Genomic DNA, 21,373 nt, shown 5'->3' with positions numbered 1-21,373 from the left:
TGTAGCTTCAACTCTTTTTCCACTGTATGACTCACTGTTATGCAGCATTGCAACCATTCTTTCATAAGCGTACCTGTATTAACCTTTCTTTTCCCCCAATCAGGGATGGTTTGCTTAGCATGCATGATCTCTAACACCCTTTTCACACTCGGTTAAATGCCTCGCTGAATTGAACATTGAAAGTTGCTGAGGTATTTTGTTAATCATGATTAATTTGGAGATTGCGTAAGTTTTATAAATGTTTATGATTTGATTCGGCTTGAAACAAAGTCCACATCGGTTTGGACCATGTCAGGCTCCAAACAAAATTCAGTATTGGCATTTATATGAGTTCAGTGGTTCACTAACATTTATGTTGTCCTACATTTTTGGAGAGTGAACAATGAAGCTGGATTACCATTCCTGCTTTCACACGCACACACTGTATATACAAGAGATTTAGATCCTTACCTTTCTGATTTCTGTGTCTGTCTTTCAGCTTACGCTTGCATGTGCTTGTAAATAATTAACCCCAGTTTCTTTTCTTTTTGTTTCCTTTGGCTTGATGCCTCCCATATCCATTAGTGGAAACGTCTGTATAATGCTATTTTAATCTGCTGGAATACTGATTTCTCTCCCTTTGTCTCCTCCTCTTTTTCCCACTAACCCTTGAAGGAAAGAGCAGGGCGAGACTACTTACAGGTTTGTATGACTCTGAGCTTATTCTTCCATAGACACAAACACATACACTAAACATGTGATGCAATTCTGATGAAATTATATGCCTAATGTTTTGTCATTACCTCTTTGAAACTGTGTCTTATCTGGTTTGTGGGCTTGTTTAATCAAGTTTTTACTTCATTGATCGTTTGATTACAGATTGGGTCTCCATATTTTGGACAAGTCCAGCGATTCATTAATTTATTTGTTTATTGATCAGGTAATAGTGAATAGTTAGTGAATCAATTGAAGACTGCGATTACCATCAAAGGGTTGGGACATGTTGATTAATTGGTTTGTTAGTTACTTTGTTTATTGATTGATTGATTTAGTGAATGACTGAACCATTATTTACCCTTCAGAACAAATTCTAAGGCCACCATTACTAGAGAAAATGTAAGCAGTCGTGACAGTGTTTTGACTTATGTTGATGTTTTTAACCAGGCAAAGTGATAATGATTTTGTGAAAGTTAGAAACACTGCAGTGGAATGACGTACAAAATAAAGGGATAATTAGCATGTGCAATAACAAGGTTGATGTGTCCTGATAAAAGAAAACCAGAGGTGTCAAGTCAACATTTATTTACCATTTGAGTAACATTGGAAAGAACAGTAGCTCTCTCAAGTGCTCTGCTGAAGTACAGTTGTTGATTTCAATTGTGTTGAATTGAGAAAGGCAGGCACGAAGAGATGCAGTGGTAGAGACAGTTGTGTTTTTACATCATACACAGGTAGACCAAAGCTATACAGCAAATAAAGTACTACAAGAGCTACTTTAAAATGACCTCTTGTGAAGGTACAATGTGCTGCCTTTCCTAGTTTTCTTCTCCTTTCTTTATTTCATATTCCTACCTCGCTTTTCCAACTTTTCCTTTAAATCTCCATCTCTGATTTTGTCTCTCCTCCTCCTTTCACTACCATTTCCCTCTCTGCACTTGACTCTCAGGCAGGGAAGGGTGATGGGCTCGTCTGTCTTTGTTGAGTGTGTGTGTGTATGTGTGTGTGTATGCATGCACACACGCCTTCAAAGACAGGAGTCTGTACCATGTCTGTACCATGACGCACTTTTTCCATTGGGATGGTATTTATATAACTCATCAAACACAAGTCTAGGAGAGACAGAGAGAAGTTGAAAAGGGGGGAGGAGAGGGGAGATAGGGGATTTTAGAGAGGGGAAGAAGACAGAGAGAGATTTGTGAGTTTAATTACGCTAGTATAGTTTTTACAGTGCAGCACGTCTTTGGAAACATTTGGGGGCCTTATATTGAGCCAGCAGCTTTTAAATTTAAGACAGTCCCCCCACCACACACACACATAAAAAATAAGTTCATACTCTCAGTCAAACACACAGAAACAACAAGCTTCTCATCCTTAAACAAAACAACATTTAATAAGGCTTTGTTGCATCCACAACAACATTCATTCCCCAGAAATCCCTCTGTTTAAAGGGCTGTGTTTAATTATGCTTTCCCTTCTTAGAAACTTTTGTTACAGCTAATCCAAATTACACTTGTGAAATCATAATTATGCATGCTTTTATGACACTATTGCTTTTCTGCATGTCCCCCTCCATCAAGAGAACACACAACACTGTGTTATTAGTGGTTTTACAGACTGTCGGCTGCTCGGCGGCGGTAGGTGCCGTGGTAAATGGCTGGTGGTTTTGGTTTAAGTAGACTTGTAAACACCAACAGTAGTAAACATTAGGCGCACCACAAAGTTCTACAGCAGACAGCATGCTGAGTGTAAGTGTGCTGGATATTGGCAGTGAGAAGCAACATAAAATAAAGAATAATGGGGGTTTAATCTGGAGTTTATGTGTGTAGGCAGGTGTGCCTGTGTGTGTGTGTGTGTGTGTGTGTGTGTGTTTATGTTTGTACCTCCTGATACAGTGAAGTATAATTCAACCCCAGTGATGTGGTAAAAAAGAGGAAAAGAGGGTCATCCTCCAGTAAGTGATGATTAATATGAGCAGATAAACAAATGATTCATACCTTTTCTCTTACTACTTTCAACCTGGACACTATTTCTTGTCATTTAAGGGTGTGTTCAGACCTGTAGTTGACTTTCCTTGCTCCCTTATGGGAAAATCAAACAAGGTTTATTCCAAATTATGCTCTACGTACGTGTGTTTGCATTTGTAAGAGTGCTGTTTAGTCCACAACAAGGCTCAAATAACAGCATTCGCACCAAACTAAGCAAACTAGACTAAACTGGCAAACACACCAGATTTCATTTAAACAACACCAAATTAAATGTGAATACAGCCTGATTTCTAGTTTTTTGTTGACCAGACTACTTTACACAACACTGCAGCCACACAGGCAGGCATAGTCAGGAAATTTGTTCACCACATGTCACAAAACAATCATTGTGTTGAAATGACAATGATTCCAGAGAAAAACCCAGGCAAGCAAATATAAGTAGTTTCTCACTGAAGTATCTGGTGAGAGTTTCTTCAAATCTGTTGGAAAAAATAGGGTCCAGGTTGCACATGTACAGAGTAATGCTTTAAAACTGGCTATAGCTTTAGTTTGATGATGACACAGTTTGCCGTGTGTCATGAATAAATATGTCATCATAAATATATTTGTCATCCCAAATGAGGGAAAACAGCATTCAGGTGGGTTTACCTTCCACTACATCTCTGTTCACTCATTCCCATCCTTCTCTAAAATATGTCCCCTGCCCTTTCTCTGTGTAATTACTTTGCGTCAATATTGACAGAGAATTTCTCTTCTCCTTCCTATGTTGAACTCCTCTTTTAATCTCCTTCCTCCTTCTTCTCTTTCCTCTCCATTCCCTCTTCCCTCCGTCTCTCCCTCCTTCGCTATAGTAAGGGTCTAAGTAATGGGAGGCTCTTCAGAAGGTATTCTCGGAAATATAGGAGGTACCTACAGTACTACCCAGCATCCTCTCTGCCCTGCCCTTAGCCCAATAACATGTGGGAATGACTGACTAATAGCATGAAGGAGAACAAAGAAAACAAATTGAACTTCCTTCCTACCTACCTCCCTAATCCCTTTTATTCCACAAAGGACTTTGTCTGAGACAACTACTGCTGCCTGCTGCCTGCCGAATGCAAACAAGACTTTGTCACCATGTTACAAATTAAAGGGGAATTCCACCAACACCGATCTTTACACTGTAAAAGTAGGCATGGTATTAAAAGGTAACAATAGAAAAAAGTAAGTTTTTGAGATAAAGGAAAAATGCTCCAGATTTTACTGCCTAATGTAGTCAAACATGCTGCAATCAACAAATTGTACGTTGAGCCCCCATCATTCTAAAAAGATTAAATAGATAGGCATCATGGGATGTTGCTTGCCATGATCCTTTCATAATTAGTAATTTAAAACTCCTAAGAAAAAGAAAATGTGAGTCAATTTGGGGACATTTCTCAGTCAGCTTGATAAGTTAAAACTCAGAGTAAAAAGTAAAAATACAAAGTCTAAATTCCCCTTTATTTTATATTTATTCCAGCCACATGAATATATTTTGTTTCATTCATAATTTTCATGAGCAACCACCAACTTCTAGATTCTTGGGACCAGAAGTTGGTTCTTTTGAGGATTGTTTAGATGCATTAGTCCCATCACTTGTAAAAAATAAAATGGTCCCATGACAATTTAGTAAAAAGGAATGGAAATAAAATGAGCAATTCCTGGGGCTGGATCCAGTTTACCTTAAATTATGCCCCAACAACATATGCCATAGTTATGTCAATATACAAATTTGGGTATTAGCTGTTCCTTGTTTTACTGCATGCTCTGTGCATTACTGCTTCACTTCTCTTTTCAGTCATTTTTAGCCATCAGAGATGCAAAGATATTCAGCTCCATCAACTGTATTTAAGAAAGAAATTGTGGTTGTTTCAGTATTAGCGGAAAGTGTACAGCAGATTCAGAGCAGAAAATGGCTACCACTGTAGTGCTCACTAATAGTGTTTAGTTCTGCCTTGAACGTGCTATAAAATGTTAAATAAGGTTCCTCCACAAGTCTGGGAAAGTAAGGAAAATATTGCACAGGTCTAGGTTTGGGAAATCATGGCAAATCAATAAAACTAAAAAATAACTTCCCCTTTGGAATATGCAAGCAAAAACAACTTCTGTTAAAGTGATTAAAACTGATTAAAGTGTTGAAATTCAGGTGCGACACTGAGGTCTGGAGAAAATGGGAAATTGTGGCATGGAAAATGTATTGGAACTCTGCATCTCTCTCTCATTGGTCTGCTGCATTGCATGCTGGTCTCTTTGCCTTAGCAACATAATAGTTTACTGCAGTGAGTCTCATTGATTGAGAACTCTCTGCATCCCCACCAACCCCTTGAAGGTTACCAAAGATCTAAACATCATGTGGATTAATGCATTTTTCTTTTCCCTTTTTATAAAGTGGCTGATGTTATGTGTTATTTATTTAAACTGACTAAAATCAAATGATAGAGGAAGACAAAGATTGATAATAATAATATTAATGGACCAAAAAGAGGTTGTGTTTTGCTAGATTAAAACCACATTTCTAATAAATACTGTTGCTTCCTGTTGGATCTTTGATTGTTTGGATTTAATAATAAACATTGATTAACATGCTGGAATTAATTTGCCATCACAATCTCTGAAAGATTTAGCTATTTTTGCTCAGGAAGAACTCCAACATTTCCCAAAAATAATAACGATGGAAAACACCATGTTGAGGCTGTTCTCAATAATGGTCTCATTTGTTTAAGGTAGTCTCAAAATTAATGTGGTGATTATGTATGAATGTTGCCATGCGTCACATATCGCCTTTAAAAATCTCATTAACTCTGTTTTTAAAACAGAATACATGAATAGATTATCAGGCGATTGGGTGAGGATTGCAGCACTTCAGGATCCAACACTAAGGGTTTGTTTTGGTGGCCTGGCGGGCAGTCTGGCTTTGTTCTGGTGTTTTGGGCATGTCAGTTGGATGGATGATGTTTGGGCTGAAGGAAAAGACAGAACGCTGCCCTGTGTCTGCGCTCTGAACTCTTCTCACTCTCTGAGGGGAAATAAGTGTTGACAGCATCCCTTTTTTCTCTCTCTCCTTGTGTCTCTCAATCAACCCCTGACCTCTACTACACACTCTCTTTCTCTATCAACTCCATCCTAAACTCACTTTTCCAAATATCCTTCACCTTTTCCCTCTCTGTCTCCCCATCCATCTATCTGGTTCATCACTTCCTTCACTCTTGCTCCCTCTGTCTCCCCCATCCCAAATATTTTTCTCTGCTTCTTTGAATGGTTTTCTCTCCTCTATCCCTCTTTCCACATCCCTTCATCACCCTCTCTCTGCCTCCTTTTCCTCTTCTCCCTCTCTTTTCTTCCCTCCCTCCCTCCCTGCAGTCAGAAGTTGAGTTTTAAAGAGCGGGTCCGTATGGCGAGTCCTCGCGGTCAGAGCATGAAGAGCAGGCAGACGTCCATCAACGACCGCCAACGCTGTTCCCCTGGCAACGAGGTGGTGGGTGGCCCCGAGCTGATGGGCGGGAGCCCGGCCAAAGTGCAGAAGAGCTGGAGCTTCAACGATCGGACCCGGTTTAGGCCATCGCTGAGATTGAAGAGCCAAACTCGCACTGCTGTCCCAGATGGTGAGTGAGACCATGTGTGTATGTCCATCTTACACACAACACATCTGACAAATGACCATTATAACCAAATTACATTGCAAACACATTCATTTTATATTCTAGTGGAGATCCCACAGTTTCCAAAGATCACATATGTCAATATGTCAAGCTGAATTTAAAGTCTTCTCAGGGAGAAAAACTGTATGTTGAGGAGTTAATCAGGTAGTCTCATTTAGATTTTCAAGGGAGAACATTTAGACTCAGACCACACACACAAACACATAACTGTACAAGTGTACAAGAAAATACCACAGTTAAACAAATATAGTCAAAAGTCATACAGCCAACAATCAAACAACAACAAGAATTCATAAAAACAATTATAAGAGCTATAAAAATGCATCAGACATTAAAGGTTTAAAGACCCTGAAAACTTCAAATATTAACTGTTTCTCTTTAGCCTTAAATATTCAGGGCTAAATATGCAACAATCAGTTTGGAAAAATCATCCTTAGGTATTATTTATTAAGAGTCAAACACTCTAAAACTCAGTGAATCTGCTTCATCTGGACTGTGTAGTTGTGGTTTGATTAGATTTGACTGACAGTGATCTAGCAACATAAGCAAATAACCTATCTGTGTAACTATCATCACATTTTGATCCAAATCCTGGTAAATCCTGATTGGTGCATGGACGTACAAGGCAACATCATCTTTTTCAATTGAGCCCTGCGCACTTCAAACCACTGAGATGACAAAACAGCAGAGGTCGCAAGTGAAATAACCAAAGGGGTTCTAACTTTGTCAAAAAAATACAGTATGTTGTGCACAAGTGTTTTTCCTCACATTTCCCAGAAACTCCTACAGATGAAATTGCTGACTGTTTTAATAGCACTTCTGTTTCTCCTCTTATTCCCCTGTATCATTTATTTGAACTGATTTTATAAACGCTTATATGCACTATATCATTATTCATTCTCTTTCCATCTTTTCCCTATGCTTTTCTTTTGCGCTTTCTCTTTTTTCTGTGTCTGTCTTTCTATCCGTGTCTCCCACTCTCTTAATTATTGGCAGTATTAAGAATATATATACCCACTTCTCTCACCTTACCTTACATTGCTGAGCCAGCAAAATGCTGCCCATTCCTAAAGATCCCATCCAAGCAGAGCATATATTTTCACCTCCTAAAAGCCAAAATAGTATCAGTTTGAAACATTCTTGGAGACTCCTGTCAAGACCCGCTATGCAGAAAGTGTTTTATGAGTTTTAAGACTGGAAACGATTTTGCACAGGGCTACATTTATTGATGAGACGGTGATCTGTCTCTCTCAGTGGACACAGGCATGAACACAGACGATTCCTTTGATGAGAGAGGCTGCCATTGTGATGTTACAGTGGAGGATCTATCAAATCCCCTCAAGGCTGTCATCAGAGCTGTCAGGTGAGTTCCTGCTACACTTTACATTTCACATTTCAGGTCTTTTAGCTGGTGGTCTTATCCAAAGCATCTTCAAATCACCTAGAAATGTTTGAGGACTTAATTTTCACTACTGTGAAAAATACACTAACAACCATATTTGCAAACTTGCATCCAAACACTAATATCAAGTGAGAAACTGAAAGAACTTATACTCTTTGTTTCATATTAATGCATAAAAGGAATACAGTAACTGAGACCAGACAGGAGGGGAAGTCACTTCTCCAGTTTGCTCTCAAAAATAAAGCTTTTAACACATAGCTATACATGTTCTGTCAACCACAACCCAGTCAGCTATTGCTTTCATTTGTTGCCTCCTTCTTAAAAAAATAGTTAAACATTTTAGAAAAATAATTGTTTTCTTGAGTTAGATGAGAAGATTGATACCACACTCGTGTGTGTGGTGAATATGAAGCTGCCGCCAGCAGCCGGTTAGCTTAGCTTAGCATTAAGACTGGAAACAGGGGGAAACAGCTATCAGACTGTTTCTTGTTCAGGAGCAGTGACTTCCTCGAGTCTCTGCTGATTGCCTGGCAACCTCACGGTGATGACAAGATTCCAGGAAGTTACTGCGGCTAAGAAATTGTGAAAACCCGTAAAGTTGTTGTTTTTACACTTTGGTTTAAACAGATTAAACAAATGAGATATAACATGTATTCGTATTTACTGTATAGACATGAGAGTGGAATCGATCTTCCTATCTAATTCTTGGCAAGGAAGCATATTTCCCAAAATGTCTATTAAAAATGATGATTTTAAATATCATCAGCATTAATGATTGGATGACCCAGAGCAACTATAGCTATCTGTTGATGATTCTGAAACCATGCTGGCATGTGTCATTGTTTGTTGGAATCAACTACAAGTGTTTCTTGTTGGTCCCTAGTGCCATTGAAGTCCTACTGCTTTTCTGATTGGCTGTATTATCTATTTCTATGTATTTTGTGGCTTGTTGGAACTGATAAAGGGCATCTTACTGATTAGTCATATCACTCAAACTCCTCCCTTAGGGCTTTTTTTTCTCACCTGTGTCCATTTATTCTGAAAGCACAGTGACAGCTCACTGAACTCAAGAGTTACCAGTCAATTGGTGTCACTGAACTGCCTCCTCCTTCTTATACGTAGCATAATCCTTTCTGTAGTTGAGCGCTTGTTGAAGTCAGGTCACGTTTCCTATTGATTGATTGGCCCTCTGTCTTTCTTTATGAGCTGTTTATCATCTGTCACTATTGATTGAAAAGTTCATTAATGATTCAGTGTGCAGGACTTGAATGACTAAATTTCACTGGATGAAAATACCCCCAACAAACAGGATTCAATTCAATTTTTTTTTCAATTAATTTTATTTATATAGCGCCAATTCATAACAGAAGTTATCTCATTGCACTTTTCCTATAGAGCAGGTCTAGACCGTACTCTTTATAATATTATTTACAGAGACCCAACAAATCCCAAGGATGCATTTTTATAGGAGCCAATAAACTACTGTGTAACTGTATTGTGGTTTCATACACTCAAACAACTTACAGTTTATCACAAATTATGGCTGTTGAATTATGTTTTTTTTTTAGATTCATCAGTGTTATGGTTAAAACCCCCTCTACTCATCTATCCCCTTACAGTGCTACAGTAACAGACTCTTGGGAGTGAACTGAATCCATAATATAACACAAGAATGCAGACCCCTGTCTTTCTTCCCTCCACTATCCATGTAATTCTGTATGGGAAAAACATACACACGTTCACATGATGTTTTGTTCCCTCAAGCAAAGCTTTTTAAAATGTATTTCTCTGTATTTTTTCTTCTCTTTTTGCTCCATCGTTCTCTCTTTATCTAAATGACCTGCTGCTGGGTTTGAGGGTTTGTCTGCTGGGTTTTTTTTGTGCAGCCCTGCACAGAGTTTTTTATTTTGTGTGTATGTGTGTGTGTGAATGAACGTGTGTGTGTTTTAGTAGACCCTGCTCTCTTACACTGGCACCGGCACCCTGTGAGCGAATGTTTATCCAACTGGCGCCAACTAATGTTCTTACTCCACCGCTTCTTCTCACTCTCTTCATATTTTTCATTGTAAAAATGTCCATTTTTGCCAATCAATAAAGCAGGTTTTCCATTAGAAAATTGCAAGTTGGTTCAAATATCATGTAGTTGCTATACTTTTCTGCAGGTTAATAAGAATTCAGATGTTACTATCCTGATTGTACATTCCAAGTTTGACCATTCTCATATAGTAAAGAGACAGACGTTTTCCTGGATTCTTCTTCTTGTCAGGGTGAAAAAGCCTTGAAAAAAACATTTTTCGACCAATGAAGCTTTTTACAGTTATCACTCTTTAAGACAGGGTGACAGGACATTACTGTATCACAAATAAAAGGTCTGAAATTGTAATGCAAGATGAAAGACCAAGCCACGGTCATTATGATTTGCTGTGTTGCGCCTATTGATCCGCCTCGATTAATGTCATTAGCTTCTGAATCTATCTGTAAGCGAATTTAATATGTTGCATCTCTTATCACAAACACATCTGGTCTTTATGTATTTATATTTCCAATAATCCTCAGTAATTCATTTGCTGTAATTACCTGCAGTGGTATCTTCAGTACTCTATGCTGACTTGTTCAGTAACATTTCCTATAATCTCAGGTAGCTCTACTGGCTACACCTGACCCCTGCCTGTACACAGTGTGGGTGTCAGGTGAGTATAACACGCATCCAACTTTGTCCAAATTGGAATTTGTAGTTTTTAATCATTTTAACAGAGACTACAAGTTATGGAATAATGTCCAGTGCAATCTTTTTGGAATTGACACAAATCAAATCAAATCAAGGGAGCATTGTTTACAATGTTCACTCTTAAATTAGTGTTTGGTCATAAGCCGGTCATTACTTCACTTGTTCTGGAAGTCAAGTCACTCAGTCTAGTGAAGTGAAGTATATCAAACCCCCTCCATCACCAGCCTCGCCGTTTCTCTATACTATACACATAGATCATCACTACCATCCAACCCCGGCCGGCCTGCTCACCCAGCAGGCCTCTTCCATGGGCAGCCAGAGCCCAGGGCTTTCCCAGGGTGTCGGGTTGAGGGTTGAACACCCCCTCCCATGTCAGGACTGTTATTACAGAGGTCATCTGTCACCGTTGTTTCCATTTCGACAGTGAGAATAACAGGCAACTGGAGAAAAGCAGAAGCCACCGGGGAATCCAAATGCAGAAAGTGCATAGATCCCCTTACCTGTATCAATATTATTCACCCAGCAGTGGCTCTTTTCACCAAATAGAAGGAGATAGAGGATTACACTCAAGTTTCAAAGTCCTTCATTTTGGTTGTTATGGATTTGACAAGAGAATCAGGGAACTTTGGATTCCCGTTAGATACTCCTTGAGGTATTTGAGATTTTAATAATGTTTTCTTTATCGCACTCCAAAAAAAGATCAACAAGTGAAATGTAACACTGAGCGTCCTGTGGATTTCCCAAGGTTGTTGCTACCATCTAGTGGTTGATTGTAGTAATTACATCCTTATTTTTCAACCCTCTTTTGACTTTGTAACTTACTTCAACATCCCTCTTCCTCTCTTTGTGTCTCTCTTCTTACTTCTTGTGTGTTTGTATGTGTGTGTGTGTGTGTGTGTGTGTGTGTGTGTGTGTGTGTGTGTGTGTGTGTGTAGGATCATGAAGTTCCATGTGGCAAAAAAGAAGTTTAAGGAGACATTGCGTCCGTACGACGTGAAAGATGTCATAGAGCAGTACTCTGCAGGACACCTGGACATGCTCTGTCGCATCAAGAGCCTTCAGACTAGGTCAGGACACACACACACACACACACACACACACACACACACACACACACTCACATTTAAATCACAAAATCCCACATAACTGATCTGTCTAAAAAGCATCATTCTCTATACATTTGGACAATGTTTTTACCCCCTTTTTTTAACTTGAATATGCTCTTATTGTCGTGTTTACTCTTTTTATCGTTATCTGTTAATTGTTCTTTATAAAAGTTTTTATTCTTTACCAAGGACTTGCATAGGTGGATGTTGCCACCATTGTTGCTGCAGTTCCTACTAGTCCTAAAGAGGTTATCACTCTATAGATAATCATTTTAAATGAAATTAACCCACTTTTACCTTTTATCCAGTGTGTGTGTATGTACTGTATATGTACATGTGTGTCCCCTTTCTCTCCCAGATTAGACACTGTAGTGGGTCCCCCTCCAAGGCCTTTCAGCAGCCACGTCAAGACCTTTTCTTCTCCTTCCCTGCATTTATATTACAGCCACACCCGGAAGAAACAGTCTGCACCGGGGTTAGACCTACCCCGTCCTGATCTCCTCACCAACTGCTTCCCCCTAACATAACCAAACCTTGATGATGTCGCACCTGGATCAAGCAGCATGCATTCACATGCTTTTGCATCTATCAGAAAATTCCTTGTGTCCTTCCTTGTGAGGTCATCAAGGAGCTCAAGCAATGGATTATGGACAAAGTTTTCCAAGAAAAAAAATTAACACCTCAAGTTTTAAAATGTTTTTGATTCAGATGTAACACTGTGGTAGTCTGAGCCTCAATGATATGCATTAAGAAATAAGTATTGGTGAATAGTTATTCACTTTTTCTTGCCACATTTTTCAACCAAGGAAGTGGTCCTTTATCACACCATTTTTTAATATTTTAAATACTAACACTTTACTTGTTTATGTCACACTGGAAGCTATGTAATAATCCTGATTTGGGCACCTTGAGGATCTCATCTAACTGGAACATTTTGTATGCTAACATACTGTAGGTGACTGACAAGACAAGCTACTCAGTGCTACTTAGAGAAGCAGTGCATCTATTTTTTCGTCATGTAAAAGCCCCAATCCAGAATTTCTTTGAACTCAGAAAACTCCATTTACCATGAAGAATCTGACTTTTTCATCATCATTCATTCATTCATTCATTCAAAATCCAGCTGTTTCAGTCCTATTTCTTTTGCAGCTTCAAGCCACCTATAGAGGCTTTCAGTTCTTGTATCAAAAGTCTATAATTACTTAAGATATGAAAAGCAAAGTTGGATATTGTTTCGGCAGGGGACACTATAATGCAGTTATGGATTGGGACTTTCACATTTACAAACCAAATAGTTTTAAAGGAAGTTTGTTTTTAGCTCTTGGTATTGACTGTTATCTGGTGTTTTGTTAGGATGAATGGATAGCAGTGCTGCAGGTGATGCCAGTGTTGTCAGTAGTACTCCTGAGGAATAACATAGTGCTTGTTATCTAAGTGTTAGTATGAAATGTGTCTATTGGCAAAGGTTGTAGATAAACACAGACCACCTGGGTGCTGCAGTGTACATTTACTGTATCTCATTAGCATTGCTACTAGCCTTTCATTATACAGGTTGTCTTCATGAATATTATATTTTCACAGGTTTACTCTCTGAGGAGGATAGAAATAGCAGAATGTAAACCTTCATCAAATATTGTGACAACTGATGCTTCGATTTTGTATAATTCCACTGAATGATCAGTATCTGTATTATCATGTTGTCTACTGCTGAATGTTCCTCCCTCATAAAAACAGTGTTGTTAATCCAGACATAAAATGATGAAAAATTTAAATTTTATGTAATATTTTTGGACTCTTTATTTAAAAGCAATAATGCCTTTCCCCCGCCATCCACTAGGTGAGGCAGGTAAACTTGCTTTAAATCCTTGTAAGCTCACCTGGAATTTTTCCATTAATGTGGTTATCAGTGAAGTGTGTTTATTAGTGACATTTATACACTTTTCTGCCTTGACATGAATAAAAATGGAGGTGAAAGACTAAATACATGGTCAAATTGAAAATCATGTATTATCAAAAATATTAAAAAATAAAAACATGACCACCTAAAAATGTCAGTATCAGTATCAGCCTTCAAAAACCCAACATCTGTCAGACATTTTTTGCCTAACCTCTGTGTTTATTTACATGCCAATGTTATTTATTGTCAATTATTATAAAACTAGATTTGTTCATATGTCCACCTGTGCTTCATGCTTTAGTGTGTGTGTGTGTGTGTGTGTGTGTGTGTGTGAGAGAGAGAGAGAGAGAGAGAGAGATATCTGACCCAATCTTTCTCCTGTCTCCAGACTGGCCAGTGCAGCGGGCTCTAGTCCCAGCTTGAGTAGCCGACCCAGGAACATGTCCTCTCCTGCCCTGCACTATTATTACAGCAACGACAGGAAGAAGCTCCCTGGCTCAGGGTTACTTTCATTTCACTTAATTTACGTTTTACCTACAGTAGAATCCCTTTAATTGCCCCTATGGTGACCACTAGTTCCCTTGCAGTCCCCAAAAGTGTCATGACCGAGAAATGTCACATGCAAATAGACATGCTCGCAGGGATGCAAATAATCGCCCTTTGTATTAACTTTCTTACGGCACCAGATGGTTGGAGTTTGCATTAGACAGTGCAATGAGTACTAGAAGGTTTAGACAGTCACACAAAAAGGATTTTGAAAGTGAAAAGCATATTAAAGTGTTTACCTAAAACATGATTATTCTAATACATTTAACTCCACCCATTTGGTAAGGTTTTAATTAACCAGGTCTGACATGCACAAACTGTACTAACTTGTACACACACACACACACACAAGCCCAAACATATCATCCCTGTTGCTACATTAGATCCCATCCATAATTTAATACTTCATCCCTTTTCCTTCACCAGAAAAGGGAAACTTTATTGTGTGTGGATGATGCTAACTTGTGTGCAGTTGTGACTGTTTGGAAGTGTTTTCCAATTAATTCATATGTTTTGTAGTAGACAAAACAAAATAATGTGTGTGGTATTTCCTGGGTGCTGGCCTCTCCGAGATCGATGCATGTTAGAGATATACAAACTTTATTAACTTCACTAATTTAACGCCATTACAGTGTCAAAGAACTTGTGTGATTTGATCAATACTGTGACATTCAGAAAGCTGGCTAAAGATTCACTGGTAATCTGAATGCAGCACTGTATTTAGCATCTCACTTGGGTTTTAAATGTCTTTAAACATAATGAAAATATATATGTATATGTTTCCTTCTTCTTCTTGGAATGAAAAGTGAAATAAATAGCTGGTGATGGACTTACACACACCTCAATGTTGTTAACCTTGTAACAGTATTGGTATTTTTCAAGCGGAAAGGATAATCCTGTATGGGCTGTGAACATTTTCTGATCAATTGGTCTGATGAATTTATCTAAACTCAAAAATACATTGTCAAGCTTAAGATACCAGGTTTTCACCCAGCAGCAACAATATGACCTTTGCTTTGAACATACTGTATTTGTAAACCTCAATTTTTTTTTTATTTTGGTGCATGTTTGTTTTCATTTGTCACATTTATAATTTTTACATTTCAAGTTCAAGAAGTTGCATGAAACCCATGCAAACTACATACTGCATGGAATCCAATCTGAAAATACTTTTCTTTATTCCTGAAAAACTGACAATTTTGGAGATGCAGGATTTTCATATAAGACCACTGATACAGCCATGTGTGTTGTGTGTTTTACTAACCCTAATCTTAACATCCTACTGCTGCTTTAGGTTTGTTGCCTGACTTGGGATAACCTGAAATGAAGCTCGGGTGCCTACTTATATTGCAACATCATTATTTTCTAATATATTAACACCAGTATGTGTGTGTGTGTGTGTGTGTGTGTGTATCAGGGTGGATCAGATTCTGGGAAAAGGCCAGATTCCCTTGGATAAGAAAATAAGGGACAAACTGCACCCAGATGGAGACTCTCTGGAGGGCATGAGCATGCTGGGACGTGTGTGTAAGGTGGAGAGACAGGTGAGTAATCAGAGAAGGGAAAATTCACATCAGCACTATTCTTTAAAAATGCATTTGCAATATTTTATTGCCATATATAATATAATATATAATCATGATATACCTGCAAGGAGCTGATTTGGGCTGTTGATCAAAGACCAGTGAAGTACTTTGCCAGTGGCTTCTTGACCTCTCCTGACACATTTCTTTTTTTTTATTATCTGGATTTTATACAGCCTTATGTGTGTGCAAATAAAAAAATAAAAATCTCCTCTGGCTTTCAAAACTCACTTTCTGGCCTCACCACCAGAGATCTGTCTGTGTTACTGGTTGAAGATAGAGGTCAATAAAAGTCATAAATTGTGTAACAGCCCTTTAAGCTTCACTCTCTTGCTTGCTGTCTCTCTCTTTGCCTCCCCCCATGTTCTCACTCACTTACTCTTTTCTCTTGGTCCCAGGTAACGTCCATTGAATCAAAGTTGGACTCTTTGCTGGACGTTTACCGCCAAGTCCTTCAGAAAGGCCCCTCAGCACTCACCCTATCCTCCCTGCCCCTGTTCGAGCTGGACAACCACCAGCACCACAACCCGGACTACCAGACTTCCATCATCGGCAGGGATCTCCCCTCTCCCCAGGGAGGTGATCCAGTTGGAGGCGGAGGAGATAACAGTGGGGGCTTACGGCGTTCTCTTAGTGCCAACCCGAGAGGCCTGCGGCTCATCCTGCCACCCCCTGATGATGACGGCCCCCCAGACTCAGCACCTCCATCTTACCCCCCATCCACAGCCTCGCTCTCACCATCACCCCTGCTGCCTCCCGATAGCCCCTACCCAACCTTGGTCAACCCCAATGGTACATCAAATAGAGCACACTTCCCTGACTTGCCGCCCCCACCTCCCTCAACAGGGGGTTTTACCCTCCAGCTGCCTCCCATTGTGCACCCCTCCCATCTCCGATGCCCCACTGACGCCGTCCCAGATGATATGACAGATATAGTGGCAGTTGATGAAGGGATCCTGGGCCCCTCTGTTGTTGTGGGATCCAGTGTGGATGCTGACCAGGAAGGGGACAGTGATGCTGGTCCTGCCCAGGGAAGGGTGCAGTTGCGGGAAAAGCCTGGCTTGAAATCTGAGGGGGTCTGGAGGAGGCACATAAGCCTGGAGGTTAACCCCCTGCTGCTGCTCTCGTCTAGCCCAGATGGGACGCCTTCAGACTTGGGAGGCAGTCTTGGGAATTCCCTCTCTGTGCACAATCTCAGCCAGCCTTTGACCAACCGTGCTCCCGGCCTCTCCTCAGCGCTCAACAACAGCAGCAGCAGCAACGGTAGCAAACGTAGCAATGCCCATGGTGACCATAGCAACTGGGACGGAGCAGAACTTTTCATTAGTGAGTGCAAACTAGAGCCAGCAGAAGAACATTTCAACTTCCTGTCCCCGGGACCTGATAGCAGCCCCTCAGACCTTTTACAGACTGTGGAGGAGACTGCACCTCACCCCAAGGGAAACTCAGAGTTTCTCTGTCAGTCCCCACACATACAGCTGGCATAAACACACACACACACACACACACACACACACATGCACACACATTCACACACACACACCTGCTCGCATACTGTATGTACACACCATTGTTGGGGAAATATTTTTACAGGACACTTTTCAGATTATGTTGCAAATGTCCAATCGATGCCTTGTATATGGACATACAATGTTTTCATACAGATTTTATTATGCTATATACTTTTTATGGGGTACTAAAATTCCCATAAAGAAATCCATAGTATAATGGTGTATAAAAAATTTACGAAAGTGGGCATATTCATGTGACAAAATAGACAAAATATACAATTACAAATAACTTTCCTTTAAGAGAAATTGGTTTGATCTTTATCTAAAGATATTAAGAAATGATAATTTTATTAACTTTATACAAAAAGGTCATGTTTTTCATATACAAGATCATATATTAATAAAAAGGATGTTGATAAAATTAAATTTTGTTTGAAATAGAAAAACAAGGAAGGACTATTAACTGTGATTTCTGAGCCTGCAGTCTGACACCTGCCAACTAGACATCGGAGTGTAGAAGCAAATCAAATTAAAGCTGCAAGCAGCGATAAACAGGCCCTCGCACCTGTCGGGGTGCAATGCAGCCTCTGCGTCGTTGACGGAAGTCGATCTACGCGGCTCAGATTTTTCACGTTTTTTCGACACTGCATGGAGGAGGTGAATGTCACTTGCTGTGTAAATGGCAAAAAAAAGACCTAAAAGTGCACAGTAAATTCAAAATGGCTGACTTCCTGTTGGGTTTAGGGTATGGGTCCAAGAGGGTTTTTCATAAGTCTTGGGATGATACATCTGCCTCCCAAATTTGGTACATCTAGGTGAAATGTAGCTTTGTTTAAGGCTGACTCCCTGTTGCCAGTAGGTGGCTGTGACTATGATTCAGTATTACCATATACAGTAGATGTGTTCAGGTTGGGACTCTTATGAAACGTGAAGTTTGGGGCAGATTTGACCAAGTGCACCGAAGTTATAACAACTTCCTGATTCATGGCGAAACATGGAAATTCGACACCATGCCATGGACACGCCCTTCGACGAAAACTCAAGTTTTTGATAACTTTTCATCATGAAGGTCTTTAGATTACACTGCCCAAATTGGAAGTCGATTCGATTAAGCCTGTAAGAGGAGTTTGTTAAAGTACAGCACGTAAATAGAAACTGTAATTTCCTGTTACCAGTAGGTGGCACTATGACTATAAGTGAACGTTGGCATGTAGATGTCTTCAGGGTGGGACTATTATCAAACATATGAAGTTTGGGGCAAATTGGACCATATACACTCAAGTTATAAGAACTTCCTGTTTCTTGGCGAAACATCAAAATTCGACGCAACGCCACAGACACCCCCTTTGACGAAAACTCAAGCTTTTGATAAATTTTCATCACGTAGGTCTTTAGATTTTACTTCCCAAATTCAAAGTTGAACTGATGAATTCTCTAGGAGGAGTTTGTTAAAGTATAGGATGTGTAAAATGCAAAAAATGACCACTAAATTCAAAATGGCCGACTTTGTGTTGGATTTAGGGTATGAGTCCAAGAGGGTTTTTTACATCTGGACATGATACATGTGCCTCCCAAATTTCATACATTTAGGTGAAACGTGCCGTGGAGGCTGCTCTTTAGGAGGCGCTATGGAGCCATTTTGCCACACCCATGCGCAAGAACCATAAAACATAACATTTTTCACCACATCTGACATGTGCAAAGTTTCATGAGTTTTCGTGCACATTTAGGCCCTGAAAAATGACCTGACCTCGCTGCGGTCACTGCTTGGGCCCTAATAATTTGGTTCATTAAAAAATAACTGTGAGTAATGTAGACGTTCTATTCAAAGTCATTTCCAGCAGTCCTACATTTTAACACACTCTGAACCTAAACCCAGACCAAAGAACCTAGCTTCAGCTCATCACTGAAACAAGCAGGAGTATAAATTTTTGTTGGAGAAATTAAAGAATATGTCATCTGACTTGTGCCAACCTTGACAATTAAATTAGTGAAGAGAATCAGAAGAAAATACTTTGAGTGTCTCATAGCCAAAAGTAGTTGTAAGTTACAAAACTCAAAAGTGTAGTTGAACCTCAAACAAGCCACTGGAAGCTATAGGTCAACCACTTCTTTCTTAACATGGTGTGAAACCAGTACACACGAGTACATGCACACACATACAACCACTCTTTGACACACACACAAAAACAAACTGACTCACACAACCACTGAGTACCGTGAGAAGAGCCAACTTGACAAAGAGCTGAGACTGACTAATGACTTATTTTTTTTCATACAAGTGCTTGTATTCAGAGACTTTCTTGGAAGAAGAGGAGAGTCACTCACTCTCCTTATTCGGTGTCTGTCTATGGCAATGTAAAATGTTGTCTTTTACTTCATACGTATCACTGCATGGACTGTTTCAAAAACAAATTAATGAAAAATGGGTTGGGCCTGGTGTGATGGGAATAGCTGAATTATAAAAGGAGTTCAAGGTCAAACCCTTAGCATGTATTCAGACCACAAGCATCTCATTCTATTCATTTTCTACAAGCACAGAAATGTTAGTTAATGTCTATATGGTTGCTTAGTTTAATCTGTCAGCAAGTTGTAAATTTGGATGCAGTTAACTTATTGGGGAAAATGGCCCTAACAGCAGCAAGGAAACTTTGGCAGGAGACTAACTAGACAACTTGAATCTCATCTGAGATTGAGCTGAACATGTGGAGTATGTATGGCCTCTTTAACCTCTTCCGCTGCCCCAAATAAAAGTATAATTAACCAGGATTTTGAATGTGCATGCACTTCCTCCTCACCACATCAATCATTATAATTACAATATTTAAACATTTAGGGTTATTGTAATAATCTTAAATATTAGAAAAGTGGACACATTTATATTTTGATAATTTGCATTTAGTCCATATCCAGATTGAGAAGTTATGTTTTCACTGGCAGGCTTATAAAAAAAAAATGGTGTGTTGCAAGTGTCTTAAATGACACTGTCCTAAACACTTGATAACATTGTTTTCATTGCCATCCTGCTTGTAGATTGGTTGACTGCTCTTGAATGAGAATCATGCACAAAACTATGTCTACCATCTTAATTTTTGTTTGCCATTTTGTTTTTGCATGTTTATATCTTAAGGGGTGTGCAGTCACTGCAGTCTTAAAAATGTATTTTAATGTGTTAATGACAACCTTTATTCATCATTGTTTTCCAGTTATATTCTCTTTGTTTTGAATGGTGAGTAAGTGCATTGCTTAAAAGCAAATTAACATTCTGTAGTAGAATATAACACGTATTATCTTCTAACAAATGACAATTGTAAAGACTTGTAGATTGATTTAGAAATATTCTACAGCCCATGCAGGAGCTGTTGTGTTATGATGAAATATATTATCAATATGAAAACACAGCTGTTTTTGGTGAGTTTAAGGAGCCTGAAAATGTGACATGGTAGTTTAATGCTTAATATTGGAATAGATTTGTTATTGATTGAATTTTGCTACATATGAAAAGAGGCCAAACAAAACTGTCAGTTACTTTGGAGCAAGATATCGAACAAATACTGAATAATGAGGAAAGCCCATGGACTCAGCCAGTTGGGACATTTGATTGATTTTTGCAATCTGTAAATTGCTTCAGGGTGCCTTTCTTGCATATGAAAATTCTTCATTTTTTCTTCACAGGGCCATAAAGGTCTTGTTTGCCTAAAGCCTATAGCATACTGTATAGTTGAAGTCAAACTGCTCATTTTGTGTTGGACAACCAGTTCACTTAGGTCATGTAGCTTTAGCCACATACTTTATATGGCTTTTATGGCTAATAATACCATTTCTTTACTGCTTGAACAGTAATTTATTACACAACTGGCCTTAAAGCTTGATAATGTTAACATTATTTTTCTTTGAAATTAATTTATTAAAGTGCACATTATGTTCTCTGGATGAGAAATGCAAAAATAATTTTATTATTCATTAATAAAGTACAAATCAACTAAACTGTTTTGGTTTTTGTGTCGTTTTTTTTAGCAATCAAAATTTCAAGTCTGGTTAGCAAGTCACACATGATCATGTTGCCTTTTAGGCAATGAGGATTTTATAGGTTGAGGGATGTTGGACAAAGGGTATGATATCTAATAAATGTTGATTTCTCCACCTTTTTATGCTACACTTGGAATTTACCATTTTAATTAATTACATACCATATTTATGAATGCAATATTCATCAAAATCTTGTCAAAATCTGTCAAA

General features: G+C 39.0%; 1 protein-coding gene across 7 annotated transcripts in view; it reads left to right on the top strand.

The window, feature by feature from the left end:
* kcnq5a (potassium voltage-gated channel, KQT-like subfamily, member 5a) overlaps positions 1-21,121 on the top strand; it is a 121,379-nt gene extending 100,258 nt beyond the window's left edge. For 2 of the 7 annotated variants that reach the window (XM_044214957.1, XM_044214959.1), the window contains exons 9-15: positions 655-681; positions 3,536-3,589; positions 6,063-6,304; positions 7,616-7,724; positions 11,427-11,558; positions 15,458-15,584; positions 16,022-21,121. In XM_044214957.1, the coding sequence (XP_044070892.1) occupies positions 655-681; positions 3,536-3,589; positions 6,063-6,304; positions 7,616-7,724; positions 11,427-11,558; positions 15,458-15,584; positions 16,022-17,110 (1,780 nt within the window). In that variant the 3' untranslated portion in view covers positions 17,111-21,121. Of the gene's footprint in view, positions 1-654; positions 682-3,535; positions 3,590-6,062; positions 6,305-7,615; positions 7,725-11,426; positions 11,559-11,955; positions 12,073-13,882; positions 13,997-15,457; positions 15,585-16,021 lie in introns of all 7 variants that reach the window. The other 5 variants (XM_044214953.1, XM_044214954.1, XM_044214955.1 and 2 more) reach the window with 5 other exon arrangements.
* The last annotated feature ends 252 nt before the right edge of the window (positions 21,122-21,373 follow it).

The sequence above is a fragment of the Siniperca chuatsi genome, linkage group LG11 (genome assembly GCF_020085105.1).
Source record: "Siniperca chuatsi isolate FFG_IHB_CAS linkage group LG11, ASM2008510v1, whole genome shotgun sequence".
NCBI lineage: Eukaryota > Metazoa > Chordata > Actinopteri > Centrarchiformes > Sinipercidae > Siniperca > Siniperca chuatsi.
This window is presented reverse-complemented; position numbering and strand designations above follow the sequence as displayed.